Source organism: Lutra lutra, chromosome 4 (genome assembly GCF_902655055.1).
Source record: "Lutra lutra chromosome 4, mLutLut1.2, whole genome shotgun sequence".
NCBI lineage: Eukaryota > Metazoa > Chordata > Mammalia > Carnivora > Mustelidae > Lutra > Lutra lutra.
The window spans coordinates 125,469,911-125,492,048 of NC_062281.1; the positions used below are offsets into that span (position 1 = coordinate 125,469,911).

General features: G+C 40.4%; 1 protein-coding gene across 1 annotated transcript in view; it reads left to right on the forward strand.

The window, feature by feature from the left end:
* Nucleotides 1-22,138, forward strand: part of DDAH1 (dimethylarginine dimethylaminohydrolase 1) — a 140,757-nt gene that overhangs the window by 105,801 nt on the left and 12,818 nt on the right. Inside the window, exons 3-4 of the mRNA XM_047727377.1 lie at nt 468-541; nt 1,583-1,702. Coding sequence (XP_047583333.1) covers nt 468-541; nt 1,583-1,702 — 194 coding nt within the window. The remainder of the gene's footprint in view (nt 1-467; nt 542-1,582; nt 1,703-22,138) is intronic.

Genomic DNA, 22,138 nt, shown 5'->3' on the forward strand with positions numbered 1-22,138 from the left:
TACTTAATTTTTTATTACACATGAAGGTGTTTAATTTTGTTATTTCCTAAGTGGAACATTGATTCTTTTATTGTGCTAAAATTATAAAACATAAAACCTATCATTTAATTATTTTTAAGTGTATAGTTCAGTGTGTAACCATCACCACCATCCATGTCCAGCACATTTTCACCTTCACACACTGAAACTTCATACCTACCACACTGACTTCCCAGTTCCTCCTCCCCTGAGACCATGGCAGCCACTATTCTACTTTCCACCTCTGTGAATTTGAAAAAGTTTCTTTCTAAGGATGGTAGTTTGAAATCAGATCTGTATAAAGAGAGCAGAGGTCAGAGTATAAGCAGAGCTGCCTTCTGTGGTAGGAAAGAACTGTGTGATGCTTTAAGTTCATTATTTACAGATAAAGAAACAGTATGCCATCACTGGTGCCATGTACTCATTGTGTTCCATGACATTTATTATAGGCAGAGAATTTTTTGTGGGCCTTTCCAAAAGAACAAATCAACGAGGTGCTGAAATCTTGGCTGATACTTTTAAGGTAGGTAAAGTTAGACCATTGATGCCTGGCATACAATAATTAATAAGCATTCATAGACACATTGAATCAGCATGTCGTGAATAATGGTATCTATATGTCACCAGCTCTGCAAAATAATTCCTAATATTAGTACATGTGTTAGAAGTTTTAAGAGCTGTCAAATTCAAATTTCTCAATAAATAGGTTGCATTGAGCTACCATAGCCATAAAAGACAAAGTTTTGGACATCTTCTGTTTTTTTCCCCCACTGTAAAATCATGCAGCTACCTGACAGATTTCCTGCACAATAAATGACTTCCCAGAAAGTCTGGAGACCCCGCTGACTCAAACATGAAACATGGATTTTTCACAATGGAATCAAGGATCACTTGTACTTAGTACCCACTATGTGCTGGAAACTGGGCTAGATATTACACGTCTTCTCAAGGTCCCTTTACTCCATTTATTATTAATAGATTGGCTTGGCTCACCAGACTGTGTAGGAAGCTCTTTTCCCCTTGAGGACATGAGGCTTTAGTTTGCACAGGATATTCCGACATAACTTTCCAGAGTAACCCACTGCATGGATCAACCAGCAAATCTAGCCACACTAGATGTGTGATTATGTTGACATAATCACACATCTGGAAGGAGGCTCTGCACTTTCTTCTTAAAAGTAGTCTCTATTGGGGTGCCTGGGTGGAAGTCAGTTAAGTGTCCAACTCTTGATTTTGGCTCAGGTCATGACTGATCTCAGGGTCCTGAGATGGGGCTCAGCGCCTGGCTCCATGCTGGGTATGGAGCCCACATAAGATTCTCTCCCCTTCCACCTCTGCTCCTCCCTACCTCCATGCATGTGCTCACTCTCTTCTGGGGTGGGGGGGAAGTATTCTAAGTAGTCTTTATTTAACTGGCAACACCAAAACCTACAGATCCCAGTTTTTCTTCTGATATTCAGGGCCCCTGGTAGCCTCCCTAGAAACAGCCATGTTTTGGGCAGGGTTAAGTCAGTTTTAGAACTATTCTGCAATGCCAAACTGCTTGTTTCTATTACACACATAGGACTATGCCGTCTCCACAGTCCCAGTGGTTGATGCTTTGCATTTGAAGAGTTTCTGCAGCATGGCTGGGCCTAACCTGATCGCAATTGGATCCAGTGAATCTGCGCAGAAGGCCCTAAAGGTAGATACAAAACTATGCTCCTTCAAAATGCAGCCGGCAATGCCTGCTGCATGGTTTTCCTCATTCTGACTACTGGGTGGGCGGCAAGCAGGAGTGGCGGGCTGAGAACAGGCTGGTACTCAAGCTTTCTCATATCAACACTGTCGTGACCTCTCATTCATTGGGAATCAGGAACACCAGTTGTAAGAACGGATGTAAGAACTCTTCACTGCTGAACTGTTCATACACCAGGGATCCTCGAAAGGCCATGACTTAGAATAAGAAAAACCAAGAACATCACAGTTACTTTCTCTGGGGAAAAGGAAGGCATGCCACCAGTAGCACTTTCCTTAAGTAAGATAATACACAAGGGGATCTTATATTATTCTTATCCTTTTGTGTGTCTGAAATATTTCATAATAATCTTTTAGGAAAACATGATTCAGAAATACATAAGAAATTTAACTGCTTGCATCTGGAATACTAAAATTTTAGGACAAGAATTTGTCTCGTTTCACAGGTGAGAATAGGAAAGCCCAGAAAAAATTACGATTTGCCCAGATCACAGAGCTAGGTCAAGAGTGGAAGTCTTTGAAACCTTCCACTGCGACGTGCTTTTCCTTCTCTGTTATAGCCCCGCAAGATGATCTGGACCATGTCTGTTTTGCTCACCATTGTTCCCTTTCATGCTTGGCCCATGGTGGACTCTTAATAAATATCAGATGAATGGACGAATATGTAAATGAGAGAGGTGGTATTATTTCCATTTTGCACATGAGAACTAGATCAAATTACTCACCCCAAGCCACAAGGCTAACACTACATGGTGGGCTGGGATTACCATCTCTTCCTCACGACTTACGAAAGGACCAAAGACAGAAGCTTCTTTCAGACAAAGAGAGGAAATCTGTGTGTCCCAAGGTGCACAGTTAATTTTTTTTTTCTTTTTAGGTCTTTACTTGTCTATCTCAGTACTAGCCTTGGTGCATTTTATCTCAGAAAAAATCCTGGCCTTCCAATTGCTGAGTTTCCCCCTCCCGCCCGGACTTCCTATAGCTTCCTCAGCCTGCTCTCCTGGCCTTCCCATCTTCCTTTACTCATACTGTATCTTTGATTGCATTCCTAGGGCTTTTAACAATCATTGCTAAACAGCCTGCTTTAGAATTTGAATTAGGTATTTTTTTCTGTGTTTCCTTTAGAGAATGTCTCTTGTTTGTTCATCTGGAAGGCTGTGTCAACTTTCCACATATAGGAAAGGTGGTGTCTTGAAAGAAAATATTTGATAGATGGTAATAAATATTTGATAGATGGTATCACTCAAAGGATCTAGAAAGATTATTTTTCTCCTCAGGGACTAACTGTGGTGTCTATCTGTGGCAGCTGGGTTGGTCAGCGCATGTCTGAGATTGAGTATAAGGGAAGGAGAGGGCTGAAGCTGGCCTATCCTGTGCTCTTGTTAATTAGCAGACGGAACATCCTCTGGGTAGACAGGTTACAAAAAGTAGCTCCATCTGCAATTCTGGGTAGACTAGATCCTTAACTCAAAGAGCTTGATTCCTAATTCAGGTAGGACCCTAACTTAAATAGTCTGGAGAAACTAACACATAATGAACTAAGAGATAGTACAATATGGTTAACTAGCAAAACACTGTGTGAAGTAGTCCTAACTGCTATTCACAGGAGAGGATGGAGCTCCCTGGGGGCCGGATGTTCAGAGACAACCTCATGGACAAAAATGGGGCTAGAAGGGTTTGCCAAGGCAGGATTCAGTGAGACAGTGTTCTAGGTGGGGACGCAGTATAGACAAAGACTGAGCCGGGTACATACATGAGATCTGAGCAAACTAGTCCAACTGATAAAGAGTTTTCCTATGGGCTTCTGGAGATATGGTTGGATGGAGCAGGTGAAGTCTGAAGAGGTAGCAACTTAAAAGTGAGGAAGAAGATGAGTTTATCTCCATGAAGTTTATCTCCATGAAGACTCCATGGAGTCTGGGCTTCTGAACAGAAGGGTCTATATTGCTTTAGAGATGTTGGACCACCATTCCTTTCGAAAAAAAAAAAAAAAAGTTGGGGGGGCGGAGAGAGGGAAGGAGAAGATGCTACAATCAGAAAAGAGGACCACTGATAACTTAGAAAAAGAAAGCCAAGCCCCAAGGCCCATTGTATGCCTTGGATTCACTACCATTTCTCCACTCATCTTTCCCATCTCATCATCAAGTCAAGTCCTCTAAGATCACTTCTTTTAAGGGCATCTGGTGTGGACTTTATAGTCCTCGTTCTTGTAGAGTTTATTTGAGTTAGTGTTAATAATGATGTTCACTCTATACTTGAAACCTTCTGTGTCAGAAGCTATAAATAATCCTCACTTAGTGGAATGGTATTCACTTTTCGGAGATCATATTTTCCATCAGCAAATGTGCTTCCTAAACTATGGGCCTGTAGAGTTGGCAAATATCCACCTGCCATGTTTCTAGCATCAGAAAGGCTCTCCTTGTAGTGAAAGCCAAGGAATAAATTGAATGGAAGAATAGTGAGATCTCCATGCAGGCATGTTCTCAGGTCGGAACTAGGTGGTTTGCTGAAATTCCCATTTAGTGAGCTGAATTGTTTATGTATTTGAGAACAGTTTTGGCTCTTGTATTAGAAAAGTCAATAAAATTGATAGTGAGGTAAGTCCTACTAATTTGGAGATAATAATACTAATATAAGTAGGCAGAAAGACAAGTGGATAGAGACAGACCATTTGCACATAGTGAAATGTATCAGTTTTATTTTTTTCCATTTTATAGGTAAAAATACTGAGACCTGATGAAATAAAACATTTTGCATACAGTCCTCTGGAATCAGATTTCCCAGGCCTTAATTTTCCTCTCCCCAATTGTCCACCCCACTCCATACTCATTCTTCATTTTCCAATTATTTTGCCATAAATTTGTTTCAGCTGCGTTTCTTCTCTCTCCTCCCCTCTCTCCAACTACCCACTACCTCTTCACATGTCTGCTGTGGTGTCCAGGATCTGACTTATGATGAAAGGTGTGAGTTTAGTCCCAGATGTCTGTTTTTCCCTTACTGATCTTGATGTCTCTATAGAGAAGCTCGTGGCCACTTGGGCATCTCTTTGAAGGGTGTAGCACTTAAACAGAGGTAAACTGTGCCTTCCTGTGCTGTATACTGAGAGCTTGAGTACTTCCCACATCTGTCACTGGTTGCTGAGTGCTTGCTTCTTTCAGAGCTAGAAAACTACTTATATATTCATGCAAAGCAGAGAGCCCAAGGGTTTTTAGATAGTCTTATTGCATTTGAAACACTTTGCAACGTGTTGCAGTCGATTCTTGGTTAATGAAGTAGAATCTTATAGACATAGTCTCATACCTGTCTAAGTTGTAGTAGATTTAATAGTGTGTGCATTGTATATTTAAATGAAATCATTCAACCTAGGAAGACTTTAGTGACTCTCTGCTGAAAAATCCAGAACACGTTTAACACAGGGCACATTTAATACACATTTAATAAAGAGTATATTTAATGAAGGGAAGGAAAAAAGGAGGACATGTTATTACTGCATTTTACTGCTATACAGCCAAGCTACTGGAGGTTGATTTGAGCAAATACCCAGACATTTAACATCAAGTCTTATCCTAGAAATACTATTATCTCAGCAAAATCCATCTTCAGAGCAACCTGTCTATTCTATGGTTTTCCCCCCCAATACTTTCTATTATTCTGCATGTGCCTCTGGGCATACCTTCATCCTGCCCTTCTAGCTATACAAGAAAATAGTGTAAGATTAATTAATTCTTGCACAGGCAATAGACCTATTAGTACTCTTGCAGAAGGAATGTTTACCTTCTCAGAGATGATGAGAACTCTAGTTGCTGCACATCTGCAACTGCTGGTCACAAACATAATTTTTTTTTTCTTATTCTCTTTTCACTGGTGCCCAATCTGCTGTTAAACCCCTCTAAGTTCTTAAGTTCAGAAAAACTATTTTTTAAGTCCAGAATTTCCACTTTTTTTTTTAATTTTATTTTTTATAAACATATAATATATTTTTATCCCCAGGGGTACAGGTCTGTGAATCGCCAGGTTTACACACTTCACAGCACTCACCATAGCACATACCCTCCCCAATGTCCATACACAAACATAATTTGAGCAAAAGAAGTCAGTCACCAAGAAATACATATTCTTGGGGAGCCTGGGTGGCTCAGTCAGTTAAGCATCTGCCTTCAGTTCAGGTCATGATCTCAGAGTCTTGGGATCAAGCCCCATCTCAGTCCCACATTGCATAGTGTTCCCGGCTCAGCAGGGAGTCTGCTTCTCCCTTTCCCTCTGTCCTGCCCCCTCTGCTCATGCTGTCTCTGGCTTTCTCTCTCTCAAATAAATAAATAAAATATTTTAAAACAAAATTTAAAAGTAAAAAAATACACAAATTCTATCATGTCCTCCATTTAAACAAGAGACAAAACTATGCTATCAACAGTCAGAATAGTGGTAATTTCAGGAGTGAGGGAGTCGAGTAGCTAAGGGGGCTACTTTGTATGTTTAATTTTTTTTTTTAAGATTTTATTTATTTATTTGACAGAGATCACAAGCAGGCAGAGAGGCAGGCAGAGAGAGAGGAGGAAGCAGGCTCCCTGCCGAGCAGAAAGCCCGATGCGGGGCTCGATCCCAGGACTCTGAGATCATGACTGAGCCGAAGGCAGCGGCTTAACCCACTGAGCCACCCAGGCGCCCCTGTATGTTTAATTTTTAAAGTGTACAAAAATACATATGTAATGTATTATTGGAAGTGGGCTGAGATTAACTTACATAAATAATTTTCCAATAGTGGGATCTAACTCTTAAGCCTCTGGATTACCTTCTACATGATTCCTGTCTTTACTGCAGACTAACCTCTTTTTATTGTATTAATTAAGAAAAAAAAAAAAAGACAAAGGTCGTACTCCTTGAGCAACAACTCCCCATTTTCCCTCCCCCTAGCCCTTATACCTTACATATATACAGGTTTTAATTGTCAGTTTACCTCAGTACAACTGGGGAGGCAGAGGCATGGCAAAGAGTAGATTTGCACCACATCCCATCCAATTTTTCCTAAATCCATTCCAAAATCGACTTCCTTTCCAGGAACCTGGATTAATTACATGCTCTCTGTCATAAGAGGATAGACTGTAATTCCTGCCCTCTGGGGGGACTCACTGTATTGATTTTTAACTCAATCTCCTTGGTAGCATTCAGTCATCCAGTCAGGGGGAAAAAAAAGAAGGGAAGAAAGGTGAACAAAGGGAGGAAGGCAGAGAAGATGGGAAGAGGTGGAGGAGTGACATTTAGCTAAAACTCTCCCCAGCTGGGGGGGAACTTTCTCTCCAAGCTGGGGGGGTTCTGCCATCTGCTGGCCAGGCAGCAAGGAGCTCACCCTTGCCTTCCTAACCCCTTGTGGAAACCAATTCTTTTCCCCTTTTGGCATCTGCAGTTTTTTTGTTGGCCCTTTTTTTTTTTTTTTAGCTTAATAAGTCCATTCTTTTGTATCACGATGACTTATTATTTTAAAATTTTAAAATGCTTTTGATAGAAGTACTGAAAGGATGTGGTAAGAAAAGAATTATGAGATCACCGCTCCTTTTTTGTGTCTTTGTCATGTAAATGTAGCTGAAATCTAGTAAGTGGAATTCGAGTAGACTTGTAATTTTAAATTGACGCTCATAATGTATCTTGAGGGAAATGTCTTTTGGTTTCTTATCTACTTCCTGAAATAACTAGCTGCATTTGTAAGATTCCTTGAATGAGCACATGGGCTGCTTTGCAGCTAATTTAAATTGCATAGCACAAAGCATGTTTTTCTCTTTTGAATGACTAACTATATAATAGAGGTCACTCAGACAGTATTTCCTCTCATTTTTTGACTCAGCTTCAGCATTGATTTTTATGTCCAAAAATGTCCATGTTACTTTATAGATGGTCATATAAAGAAAGAAGATGGAAAAACCCTTAATGTGTTTGGATTTTCTATGTTTTTTTATTGCCTGGAATTTCCTTGGATGACAACTGGAACAACAAATAGCAAAAACCAAAAGACAGAATGAGAGGTAACTAGTATCAACAGTGTGATTGAAATGGAAAAATAAAGACTGCATTTCAAGTTGTTGTTGTCACAGGGAATTACAGTGTGTAGCCACAGAATTTCCCACTTTGGGTCTTTACTGTGAAACACATGCTGACAGTCCCATTGTGGGTTTAATTTAGTCTTATTATTTGGTTGTCTGTTCCAGTTGTATTCACCAGATCCACAAAATAATGATTAAAAAAAGAAAAAAACTACCATGCCTGAATTAAGAAATTAACAGAAAACCAAATAGCCTCTGAGTTTGTAACAACTGTTGATGCTGCTTTTCCTGGCAACAGTTGTCTTATCTGACGATATTCCCAGAGCTGTATGCCAACAAGGCTGGTGTGGCCAAAATAAAATACTTGGCATAATAGGGCCATAAATAATCTGAAGCTATGAGATCAAAACAGCCATGCTGAATTTCGGCACCAGTTCCAAAGCAGGAAAAAGGCAAGATTGGCCAAGTAGGAGAAAGGGAATAATAATAGTGTTTTTATTCTCTTGAGCTTTCAAGAAATTTTCAGAGAAAAAAGAGGAAGAAATTACATTTACAGTGCTGTTCACTCTGTCCATTATACGATGGGACATTGATAAATATTCAGCAGGCTTTGTGGGATGTTAGAGGGGGAATTCAAGCATCTGTTGGATGGCCTTTGAATCCAAGACTCTTACTTTCAAGAGAAAAGGCCTAAGTGACCTTAAATTAGTGGTTTTTAATGAAAGGTGTGGCTTAAAAACCACCTGAGGAACTTTCTGAAAACACACTGACCTGGACCTGCCTCAGAAAATCCTAATGTTCTGGGTCTGGATCGCATCTCCATTTCTGAAAAGCTCTACAGGTGATTCTGAAGCACAGACCAGTTGAGAGCCATGGCCTTAGAGGATTTCTGCAAATTCCAAAAAGCATCTACTTAGAATCCTGAATAATGCACACCTGAAGAAGCCAACAATTATATATCATAGGTACAAGGGTATGTATTCCAAGTTTCAATAAAAGTAGAGCAAGTATCATGATTAAAGCCATCAAAAGCTAGAAACTCCTTACCTTTTTCCTGCCTAGAGTTCAACATTGTGTGACTTAAAATATAATACCTAACTGGATAATAACTCAAATGCCATCATCTACTCCATTTGGCATGCTGAAATTCTTATTAAAATATTTCAAATGACCAAAGATTGCTCCTATTATTTTCTGAGGACAGGATATTTGCCTTTGACTTATGTTTCCATACCCCCTCCCCTAACACACACACACACACACACACACACACACACACACACACACACAGAAAAATCTAATAGGACCTGATCTCTGGGTGTGAAGATTTGTGCCAAAGAGACAAAAAGGCTAAACTTCACACCATTACCGATGTTAAACAAGAACTTAGGTTTAAAAATAATCATGTTGATGCTAGTAAAGAAGCATTGTTATCTAAAGAGCCAAAATGGCAATAAGTGCTAAGCTGGTAACTTAGAATCCCAGTTCGTGGGTTGTCCTTCTGGCTCTGCCACCAGCTCTCCCTGTGTGACCCTGTCTCCTGTACTCAGTCTCATCCTGAGCAAACGGAGTTGAATCAGCCTCACTAGGAAATGAGAGCTTCATTCCTTCCCATCGGAAGCTTCAGGATGGGCAATTAAGGTGAAGGACTGTGTCTTGAACATATGGATGTGCAAACACCTGGCAAAAAATAGCAACCATTTAATTTTAGAGCACCAGCCATAAGGAAAGTTCCAAAGTGGATTGACTGTAGACTCTTGGCCACAGCGACACTGTTCTTTCAATGGCTATGGGAGATGGGAGACATGTGCATAGCTGAATATCTTCATGTGTGTTTGAGGATAGAAAACCACAGAAGACTCCAACCTAATTCCATTTTTCTTTGAGGAGGCATCAATTGAAAAACTATCAGATTGGATATCTAACAAACAGCATCACTTTCTAATTTATACATAAAAATCTAATAGGAAAAAAAGGTGGCACTTAGGGGCACCTGGTTGGCTCAGTCAGTTAAGCACCTGACTCTTGATTTCAGCTTGGGTCATGATCTCAGGGTGGTAAGATTGAGACCTGCGTAGGGCTTTGCACCCAGCTTAAGATTCTCTCTCCCTCTCCTGCTGCCCCTCCTCCTCCCACATGCTTGCTCTCTCTCTGTCTCTCTCTCTCTCGCCACTAAAAAAAAAAAAAAAAAAAGAAAAAAAAAAGTGACGCTTCCAGAACCTTTCATTACTATTCCTTTTGCAGAAAGACTTTTTAAAAGGCAATAGGAAAAAATAAAACAGCGGGCAATTGGAAAGAGTCATAGATGAGCTTGAAACTTGAGCTCCCTGACCCCCATCCAGCAGTGCTCTTTATTGAACAGCAACTCTATGAAAGATTCTATCCCAAACACAGGGGACACTGAGATGAGTAAGGAACAGTCTCTGCCCTCAAGGCCCCTCTGGCTTAATTGAAGAAACAGGACAGGACATTAGAAGATAAATACTGTCACAGTGTGACACAAGATCCATGACTAGTAGGTGTGGGGTTCCCTGGAAGGGGTAGGAGTTCTAAGGAGGAAGTGGTCACAGGAGGTGGGAGTCAGAGTGCAAGTGGACCAGAATATACAGCAAGCCTGTCCTGTCATAGAGGAGGAGTGGTGATGACAAACAGGACAGCTGGGAGAATATCTGTTTTATAATCAATAGACAATGGCTGGAGCAAGGGCTGGGTGCAGGGGGGAGAATAAAGTTAAGCTTCCAGAGATAAGTTGGGGCTGATCCAGAGGTCAAGGAATGAGGGTTTTCTTCTCTTCAGGCCGTGGGGAGGCACTCAGAATTTTTTAGCAGAGGTGTAAAAGCTGAAGGTGGTATTTTAGAAAAATTCTGTCTGGCCATATGCCTGTAATGATTTAAGAAGCATAGAGATTAGAAGTAATAAAATTAGTGAGGTGCCATCACACTGTCCAGAAATAAAGAGGAGAGTCTGGACTAGAGAAGTAGCCGTGAAAATAGAAAGGGCTGTGCAGAAGCTGAGTTCCATTTAGAGAAGTAACAGAACACTGTGACTGAGGGATTTGAGGGGCACAGGAGAAAAAAGGAGCAGATCAGCACTTTGACAGATATTTATAGAACTCCCGTGCTGTACCAGGCCTTGTACTAGGTCCTAGGGGGACAGTGAGGAACAAAATGACTTCAGAAATGACTACCAGATGGGGTGACTTGGGTGCAATTTTTGGAAAAGAGTTCCAACTCTCTCTGTCACCATGAACTCAGTCCTCCCCATCTACACAGGAACAAACCACAGAAAATCTTTGGGCAAAAATATGTTGCGGGATTTCACTGACCTAGATTCACATTTTGGAAACTGAGCTGTACTCAGACATATTCAACTGACAGTGGCTTGGGTAGACATCCCATGTCTAAGCTTGTAACACACTAACGGGGTTGGCTCCCATTTCAGTTTCCATTGGCAGCAGTCAGTGGCTCATCCAAATTTGGAGTCTCTGTCCTTTACTCTTTTCTGTTTATTTTTTATCTTTATCTACTCACCCTAAAGGCATAACAAAAAATCACTTAAACACATTACATGCTCTCCATCTCTAGTGGTGTCCTATTGTTTTTTGGCTGAATTGAGGTGGCAAAAGACTGCCCCCACCCCAAAAAGGATGTGTGTCGTGGGCTGAAATTTGCATCACAGCATGACCTGCGTGACACTCTTGGCCATGCCAATGCCAGTACCCTTGATGTTGAAAGGATTAGGAAATGTATCAGTTGAGCTAGAGGGAGGATGGTTGAGTTTTGGGTTACTGTTTCTCCGTGGAAATCACATGTATTAAATGCCTTAGGTGTTAATGAGTATCCTATTGCTTGGCTGAAGGTTAATAAAGCATATGGTAAAACATAGACACTAAATTAGAAGTGACATTTTAACCCTGAATTACACTCCAGCCTCTAGGGAAAGCATCTGTACTACTCACAGAACACCAGGATTTGGGCCATTCTTAGAAATAATGATATGAAAGAGAAACAAATTCAGTTTGCCACCACCTTCCTGCAAAATCATTCCACTAGTATTATTACCCTGCTATTAATAATCACTTGCTGGGGCGCCTGGGTGGCTCGGTTGGTTAAGCATCTGACTCTTGGATTTAGCTCAGGTCCTGATCTCGTGGCATGTGAGATAGAGCCTCACGTCAGGCTCCATGCTCAGTAGAAGTCTGCTTGGATATTCTCTCTCTCTGCTCCTTTCCCCACTTACTCATTAGCTCTCTCTCTCTCAAATAAATAAATATATCTTTTTAAATTATTTTTATTAACATATAATGTATTATTTGTCCCAGGGATACAGGCCTGTAAATCATCAGGCTTACACACTTCACAGCACTCACCATAGCACATACCCTCCCTGATGTCCATAACCCAACCACCCTATCCATACCCCCCAACCCCCGAGCAACCCTCAATTTGTTTTGTGAGATTAAGAGTCTCTTATGGTTTGTCTCCCTCCCCATCCTGTCTTGTTTCATTTTTTCCTTCCTTCCCTACTAAGAAGTCTTTTTAAAAAAATAATCACTATCTTTATTTTTATCTTTCAAAGTGTTATATTAGTCCAGAAATATGTAAGAGTATTTCTAAATCTACTTTTCATTGATGGTCACTGGATGCTGTGGTTGGGGTCCGCTGTTGCTCAAACACTATCTTTATTAAATGAAGTTAAATATATAAATATATATATATATATTTTAAAAAAGGGAAGCTTTGCAGATGTTACAACAGCCATTCCCTTTTAACCTCTTTCTGAAGTGGGATTAAGTTCAAAGCTGTGACCACATATCCAGAGGTGACTCTGGATATAGTTTCAACCAAAAAACAAAACAAAACAATTGGAAGCCAAATGAAAGGTGTTGATGCATTGCATTTGATGCACATTTCCTCATCACTCATTTGTTTTTCCATCCACACTCTGGCAAGGGATAAGAGCTCAATATTTTTCAATATACAACTAGTAGTAGTTTGTAATATCAGTAGCAGTAATAATACCTTTTAGGTGTAAAAATCAGGTTAATTTAATTTGAGAAGTCTAAGTTAGTGACTTTCAAATTTTAGTGTACCCAAGAATCACATAAAGTGCACATTTGAATTCCTCAGATTCACCAGGACAAATTCTGATTCTACAAGGCTGGGAAGGAACCCACGTCATGATTTGGATGTAGGTAACCCATAGATTCCCCTGTGAGCAACACTGGGTCTGTCTGGAATTCACCAGATAGCAGTTCCTATGCTGGGATATGAAGGCAGGGGGAGAAAATTCATTCTAAAAGTAAATTGTTATGTCCTTGAACAGAAAATGTCACAAACTATCATTCAGAATAATATCATACTGAGTAAAATAACTGGCACTTCAGAGAAAGAGCTCTCATGTGAACAAAAATGCAGAATTCCACTAAATTATTGAAATACAACTGCTTACGAAGAACTCTTCTCTAAAATGCTATGTCTTTTTCAGGGGAAATGCTTATAGAGTAGAAGATACATATCGTGTGTTCCATCTCTCTCTATTGGTAACACTTGCATGTTAAAAACAATGTATCTGAAGTGAGTTATTGTTCTAATTCTCATTGGGCACATAGGCCATCAGACTTGAATAGAAAAGTCTTCATTTCTTCTGAGCTCTGAAGTCCTGTGGCTTGAAAATAAACATGATACTAAATTCATCAAGTAAGGCAGGGCACCTTAGTAGCTCCGTCAGTTAAACATCTGCCTTCAGCTCAGATCATGATCTCGGGGTCTTAGGATCAAGCCCCACGTTGAAGCAGAGAGTCTGCTTCTCCTTCACCCTCCTCCACCCCTTTTCCCTCCTCTACCCATTTGTGTGTGCACACTCTTTCAAATAAATAAATAAAATCTTATGAATGAATGAATGAATGAATTCTTCAAGTAGGAATAGAGGAAGGAGGAGGGAAACCCAGGTGTCTGTCTGGGTAAGAAGTTTGTCTGGTCCCATCCCTGAGCTTGATAGGGAGAATTTGAGAAGGGCCCCTAGAGAGCAACCAGAGCGAGTTAAATTCTGGGATTCAGTGACCAGTGTTGATTACACAGAAGGGTTTGGCACAGGTGTTGATGGGCAGCTCCTCCTTGCTGTTAAGTAAAGGTTGAGCTCTAATTGTGTCTTACACAAAATTGCATTAGGAGATTTTAGGAGGATTTTAAGAGTTATTGAAATGCTAAATGCAGTGCTAAAAATGATTCAGTCACTCAGCATTCAACAAATGCGTACTGAGTGTCTACCACACGCCAAGCACCGCTGCAAAGCACTGCTCAAGGGGCCAGTGGTGTAACTGCCTCCCTGGAAGCTTTTAAATAATCTGTCTTTCTGGGATGACTTGCATACCTTGACTTGATTGCATTCAAACAGTATTTCAATCGCCAAAGCGATCAAAATATATATAATGGTGATGTAAAAATATATTACTTTCTGAGTCCATTGATGATGCTAGCTAGTTGCCTTTCCCAACTTCTTATACCACCCTTCCTTTTTATTAATTGAACCTTGAGTTTTAAGTGAGCACATTGCCACTTGAAAAAAGTGGAAGAAAGTCTGCATTTCTCGGCTTCCTTTGGGCTAGGCATAACAATGAGACTAAGTATTGCCAATGAGAGAAAAGTAGAAGTGCTGGGTATGAAATTCAGGCCATGGACTGAAAGGGAGGAGTTGTGCCTTTTTCCCTTTTCTGAATTTCGCTGCTTGAAACAAAGGATGTGATGGCTGGAGCACCACAGCTCTTTTACACCAGGAGGACAGGAGCATGCCCAGCCCTTCCTAGGTCTGGAAGAGCAAAAAGCTAGAAGACCCTGAATTCGTGATGACTGTCAAGTGACGACACAGCATTATGACCTCAAAACTCTTCTCATGTGAGAAAGTTTTTTTTTAAAGGGGGGCAGGTCATTTCTATAATAGCCAAATTTAGTCTGTTACAGCCAAAAGGAGATAAAGGCTTTTGTTTGCCTTGGGGAGAAAATTCAATTCAAGCTGCCTAAACAAGGGAGATTTATTGGTCCATGTAGTTCTAAAGTAATGCAGACTCTACAGTGGGGTTGATTGATCTGCTCGATGTTGCCATCCAAGAACCAGAATCTTTTGGGTCTCTTCCCCACCTAACACATTCACTTCATGAGAAAGCTGCCTCCCTTTCAGGGCAGCACTGTGACTGCCAGCAGCTTCTGATGACAGGCTAGCACACCTGTATTCAGGGAGGGGAACATTCATCCTCTCAGAAAAGTAAGGAGGCTTCTTTCAGATCTTGTCTATTCTTATGAGTCTGAATTGGTCATCTGCCCATCTTTGAACCACTGACTGTGAGCAAACGCTGACTTACACCCGAGCTGCCATTTCCTGACTACATGGAGACGTGCCGGGCACCACAGCAAACTCTCAGGGGCACCAAGGCCTCTTTTAACATTTCAAAAATAGCACAGATGTACCTGTCAGATAACACACACAATTCTACTGTTGGATCGCTTGGATCTAAATTCTTAATAAACCAAAGTGTTAGGGTTTGGGGGGAAACCTTTTTTGGGAACCCAGAAGGGTGGTTGTATTTTGTTTCTTTATTTTGGTTTTGGTATGGTTTGGTTGACCTCAAAGCACCATAAAAATATTACTGAGGCTCTGTGAACCAAGAAAGGAACTGCTGGACCAGAATTGGGTAGAATTAACATCCCCCAATTATGTGGGCTACACAGGGCAGTGTAGATATAATGAAAAGCGGGGTAGTTACTAAGAAAGCAGAGAAAAGGTGTGGGGAAAGCAACCAGAATGTTCACCAGACCCTCAGAAGAGCTAAACCCTGGCTTGCTCTTGGGAGGGAATTATCTTTTTTTAGGAAAACACAGTGGGTCCTTTGGGGTGAAAGGTGCTACCCTTGAAGGTTTGGGGTCAGTAGACAATACAACAAAAGAGAAAGCAAAAATGTCCTTTCTTAGAAGCACTAGGTACGGGGAGACAGGACAAGAGAAGAGAAAAGGGAATGAAAAGAGGCTTCAGCCACAAGACAGAGTTGTCAAGTCTTTGAAGAACACTAGCATTCAGTATTCAATTTTAAGTGTTCATATTACTGCAATACTCCAACCTCCCAAACCTGGGGAAAATTTGTGACTCTATGTGAATAGGTTTTTTGAGGCAATCAAAAAAAGACTGAAGTCCCTGCCTATGATGACATGGTTGAAAAGAAGAATAGCGCCTGTAAAATAACTATCTCTGAGTGGATCTAATTCTCTGGAAGCTGGGGCCAGAGATGATATGAGAATATAAGCTCCCCTCTTTCCACCTCCCACCCTTAACCCCCAAGATAGGTAGAAATTATGGAGAGGGCACAGAATAGGGTTCTTGATCCTGTCTACGTATTAGAGTCACCTGTTTAAAATGAATGTTTAAAAGGAAATACTGATATTTTGTCTAACTCCAGACCAAGTAAATAAAAAATCTCTATGGTTGGGACCCAGAAATCTGTATTTTTTAAAAAGCTCCCCAGATGATTTTAGTCTGTAGCCATGGTTGAGAACCACTAGCCAATGTAATATCCATTATATAAATCAAGGAATAGAGGTACAAGACATTCTTACTTAGATCTTGAAGAGAAGAGAGACCCCTTAAAGTGGAGGTGGAGGAGGGAGAAGGGAGGAGTTGACATGGTTCCTTCTTGTCCCACTTAAATTGTCTCCACCGAACTAAGACCTAAGGGAAAGTCTGGACTGAGTCAGGAGAGCTAAGATCTAGTCCTTACCTTGCAATTCACTGGCTTTATATGCTTTTAGTTAAGTCAATTAATTTTTCATCTCTGAATCTCTGTAAAAGAGAAGTGGACTTGATAATTTCCAAATTCGTGCTCAGTTCTCAAACTTACGATTCTTAGTATTCTATAAAATAACCTCACTTCCTCAGCAGCTCAGAGTACTTTATCAACATTCCCTCTCTGACAACAACAAAGACCACATCCAGAAGGAAACCAATCTTTCTTCCCAACCCAAGGTAACTCTCCACACAAGAACAAAGTGGGGATGGCTGTTTTCTTCATTAGCCATGGTTTGGTTTTGATCATTTACAGGGTATTTCGGTTTCTGGGAAAAGATATATGGGGACAACAGCTTTTTTCTTAAACACTTATAGCTTTCTTTCCAGGGGTCTTGTTTATTCAGAGGAAGAATAGAAGAGTAAATAGTATACTTACATGGAAATTTGATTTCTTAATTTTTATGGTTGTTTTCCCTTCTCCTTCCCATAAATATCTGCTCTTCTCCTAAAATATAAATTTGATGAGTTTCTCCTAAAAACAGTGGTTTTTTCAACCAGAGGCAGCTTTGCCCCCCAGGGGACATTTGGTAGTGTCTGGAGATATTTTTGTTACAACATGGTGAGTGGGAGAGTGGATGCTTCTGGCATGTAGTCCATAGAGCCCAGAGACGCAACTAAACATCCTACAATGCACAGGATGGGCCCTGTAACAAAGAACGATCTAGCCCAAAATATCAAGAGTGCTGAGGTGAAGAAACTCAGTCCTAAAATATGAATGGGATTTGTCAGCCCTGTTTCGCAAGAATTGTCATTTCTGAGCTTATCACAATTAAGGTGCTTCTTCCTGATTAGAGACAGCAGTGACTCCTGAACGTCAAGTAGCCCATGCCAGCAAGAGAGATTTCAGGAGCCGGGAATTAAATAGCTGTATACAGTCCAGTGTTTGGTAGATGTTTCGTATAACATTATTTTCAGATATTGGAACTACTTACTATACATGGACAAGAAGGAAATAAATGTGAGATGATCGCAGAAATTGAGTAACAAGGCCACGTGTAATTGCCTCTGAGATTTGCATTACCAGCCTTTGAGGGAAGTAGAGCTGGGGCCTCTGAACTGTGATGTTCAGCCTCTTTTCCTGACAAATTCAGTGGACGTAAATGGATTTTTTTTGGAGTGTGTATGTTTTAAAAAAAGATCTGAAGAACTCACTTCAAACTTTTTTTTTTTTTTTTTTTTTTTTTTTTTTTTTTTTAAGATTTTATTTATTTATTTGACAGAGAGAGATCATAAGTAGACGGAGAGGAAGGCAGAGAGAGAGAGAGAGAGGGAAGCAGGCTTCTTGCTGAGCAGAGAGCCCGATGTGGGACTCGATCCCAGGACCCTGAGATCATGACCTGAGCCGAAGGCAGCAGCTTAACCCACTGAGCCACCCAGGCGCCCTCACTTCAAACTTTTAATAGTGGTTACTGTAGAGAAAGGGGGAAGACAGAAGAGTAAGATGGGGCAGAGAAGGGAGAAAAAAGACTTCAATTTTTAAAAATCAGCTTTATTGAAATAAAATTTCCATGTAATAGTACTTTATTTCATTACAAATTCACACTTCACACTTCGAATGTACAATTCAATGAGTTTTGACAAAAGTATACAGTTGTTTTAAGTCCAATAGAACTTCAACTTTTCATAGTTGAATCTTTTACAAGAAGCTTATGTGTTGTAATTTTGTTCATAATTAGTTTTTTGTTTATAATTAAAAACACGTTTTAAGAAGAAATGTCTGAAATTACACACTCCTACCTCACCTCATTTTGAAAAAGCGGCTTACAAAGATGCATGAAGGATAGCAAAATAACCAGAAATAAAAGGGTAATATAACTTGAAAGGAAAACAATGATTTAACTTGAAGCCAAGGGGTCCCTGGGTAGCTCAGTTAAACATCCGATTCTTAATCTTATCTCAGGTCTTGATCTCAGAATCAGGAGTTCAAGCCCCACATTAGGCTCCATGCTGGACCTGGAGCCTATGTTTAAAAAAAAAAAAAAAAAGATTAAATTGGAGCCAAGTTTAAGAATACAGACCATTGATTCTCATTTCATTCCTTACACATAGGACAATCAGACTTTAAGCTTCCAATTAGTCAGTGTGAAAAGGGAAACCCTTTTCACCTTATTTTGCCTGTTTGAGAGCTTTGATGAATTCAAGCTCCTATTTAACAAACTCAGTTTGCCACCCTTCCTTCCAAGAGTTCATGAGTTTCATAAATCCGTTGAAAGTTAATCCCCAATCATTGCTTGCCCAAGAGGACACAAAAGTTCTATGAGCCAGATTTTAAAGTTAAACTTACCCATGGCATTACCAGAGAAGTAACTTTCTATGAACAGCCAACTTATCCACGAACCAAGTCTTATAAAACCATGAAATTTCCTGTGTAGGGCGGCGGATTCCGGGAGTCAGCTCCTACCAGCTTATGAGGCTGATTGTTAAATTTTCAGGTATTTTGAGGCACCTGGGTGGCTCAGTTGGTTTAGCAACTGCCTTTGGCTCAGGTCATGATCCCCAGGTCCTGGGATCGAGCCACATGTCAGGCTCCCTGATCAGGAAAAATCAACAGAAGCATTCTCTTGTGAGAATCAGTTGGCAATATGAAATTTACATGTGAGAGTATTGACTATTTTATTATTATTTATAAATTGTGTGTTACCCATCCTTCATATCAGTAAAATTTATAATAAATTTATGTGGGTATATTATGCATGTATTTTCCCCTACATTTACCAGCACACTACTTCCTGGAGCTAAAAATCTCAGAGTACAGACATACATTAAAGATTTTTTTTTTTTTAACCATCTAGGCTAAGATATAATTGGAGGCCCCAGTGATGATTTTCTTCATCTCGTTCCAGGAAAAAAAAAAAAAAAAGCGCTCTTTCATGAGGACAGATTCTTCTCTAACCCTAAGGCAAGCTTTTCGCAAGAACCAAGTAGACAGGGCAGAGGATTTTGAATGACTCTAAATCAAAGCAATAACAATTATTGTCAAAAAAATTTAAATTCATGCCCTTCTGATGAGATAGCCAAGGAATATTTGCTCATATAGAAAATAAGCACTAATCCACCAGTGGTAGGGTCAGGATTGATTGGGGGCATCATTGCAAAGTGCGTGTGTTTGGTCATTTCTTCTCTTTCACTCTGGAGCCTACCTATGTAGAAGTGATAATTCCTCTTAACCCGCTTTTTCCATTCCCAAAGGCTTTGCTCTTCTATCATCTCCTTAAAGAATATAACAGCTAGCTTTAAGAAAACCAATCCCCGAGGCGCCTGGGTGGCTCAGTGGGTTAAGGCCTCTGCCTTCAGCTCAGGTCATGATCCCAGGGTCCTGGGATCTAGCCCCGCATCCGGCTCTCTGCTCAGCAGGGAGCCTGCTTCCTCCTCTCTCTCTCTGCCTGCTTCTCTGCCTGCTTGTGATCTCTGACTGTCAAATAAATAAATAAAATCTCTGAAAAAAAAAAAGAAAAAGAAAACCAATCCCTGTAGTTCAGTAGAGAACTTAGATGGCTTCAGGAGCCAGACCTTCTCCATCTAAAAGCATTTAAATGTAAACTTGTAAAAACACATGCATGTCGGGCACCTGGGTGCTCAGTCAGTTAAGCATCTGCCTTTGGCTCAGATCCAGGGATTGTGTCCCACATTTGGCTACCTGCTCAACGGGGAGTCTGCTTCTCCATCTCCCTCTATGCCTCCCCTCCCCCCATTCATGCTATCTCTCTCTCTCTCTCTCTCTCTCAAATAAATAAAATATTTAAGAAATAAAAAAATAAAAATATGCATGTCGAACAAGTTGTATCTACAAGAAAAATCAGCCCAAAGGCTGCAAGTTAGTGAGCTCAGAGTCTAGTCTTTCAAGGGATATTGGAGAGGTGGTAGTTTGGTGTGACAGGAAAAAGATAGGGATTTGGAGGTTGATATACCTGGACTTAAATCCTGGGTTTACTGTCTTAACATGTGGCCTTAGACAAATTACTGAATTTCTCCCAACCTTGGTTTTCTCATTTGCAAAAATGGATAATTGTGAGAAATGAGTGAAGAATAGATGAACCACCAGTGAATAGAAGATAGCTCAATAAATGGTCCAGTTGTTTCTTGCTATCAAATGACACAAGGAGCCTAGGAGATCCCCAAGCCCCCAGGACCCAAAGGAATTAATTTTTGAAGGTGGAATTAGGGTGCAGGTATCTGGGAAAGCATAGCAGGGCCTGACTTCAATATCTAAGTAGGCAACAAGATATATCTTTATGAACAAGACTATAGGAGATCTGTTTCTGCCACGGAGCTAGTCTTAGAGAATACATGACAGGGGTTAGAAAGGAGGTAGGATCCCAGATTTTGCATTTTGGAAGTGGTGTTTTGGTCTGGATCTCTTTCCTCTATACCCCTGAAATTAGAAAATGAGGATTGTGACTCACCCAGAGAATCTCCCTTGTTCCACCTGCCTGTGCTTTGCCCCCCAGCCCTCCATAGAGCTCAGATTGGTCCTCTAATAAGATGGTGAGAGTTTTTCCCAGCCTTCCACAGAAACCATTGTTTTTGAGAATCCCTTCCAGAAACGGTTCATGTGCTTTGTTGTTGTAGTTTGAAGGAGAGAAGTCTTTTGTCCCCATGTTCAGGTGGGCATTATGATCTGAACAAAAACAGCAACTCCAAATATATGAGAGAATGTGTGGAGGAAATGGCACTAGCTTCAAAGGAAATATTTGGCCTTGAAGGTTGGCCCAGATTTAACTAAAAGGAACCATGTTGCTTCCCTCTTAGGATCTGTATAGCCCATCTATTCAGAGAGGATATTTAACAGACAGCCTTTCTCAGGTTCTGGTCATTTTGAGCTGATCCATGGAAAGATCCATTAAATATGAAAACATAATAGCTCTAGAATATTGTCTGTAGTTATATTGACTCAGCCTTAAAAGGACTGTCTGGGCTTAATGTCTGGTAAATTGTCAGCTCTCAATAAACTCTTGATGGGCAGATAAATAAATGAATGAATGATTTTAGATATACAGTAGCAACAAATAGTGTGCTTGAGAATCACATACTATGTATCTCAATAGAATCTATAATCTGTCCTTAATATTGACTGTTTTGAAATGTTGGCGAGGGTACATATGTGTATTTCATAAATGACCAATTATGAGTGAGCCAAACATGCTCTGAATATTCCCTAGCCATCTCTAAATACCTTCTATACCCCTTTCAGTATCTGACCCGTAAAAGTCCTAAAGTGTTCTGTGAAACAACAGTAGCCCAAGAATTTTTTTTTTTTTAATAATTGATGTAATACAAAGAAACCATGAGTAACAAGTGGGAGAATGTAGCCGCCTTCCAGCCCTTTGAATGAGAAAATTCCCAGAAATGCTGGGAACTGCCGGAAATGCCTGGTTGTTAATACAACTAGCCATGCAAATTCTCTTGGGCTGAAAGCCAGACGTTTCCCACTCTGTTTTGTGACAGCTCCACTCTGGGGAGCAAGGCTGATTCCTCCAGATCAGCTGCTGTGTAACAGACAACGAGGATTCAGCCACAAT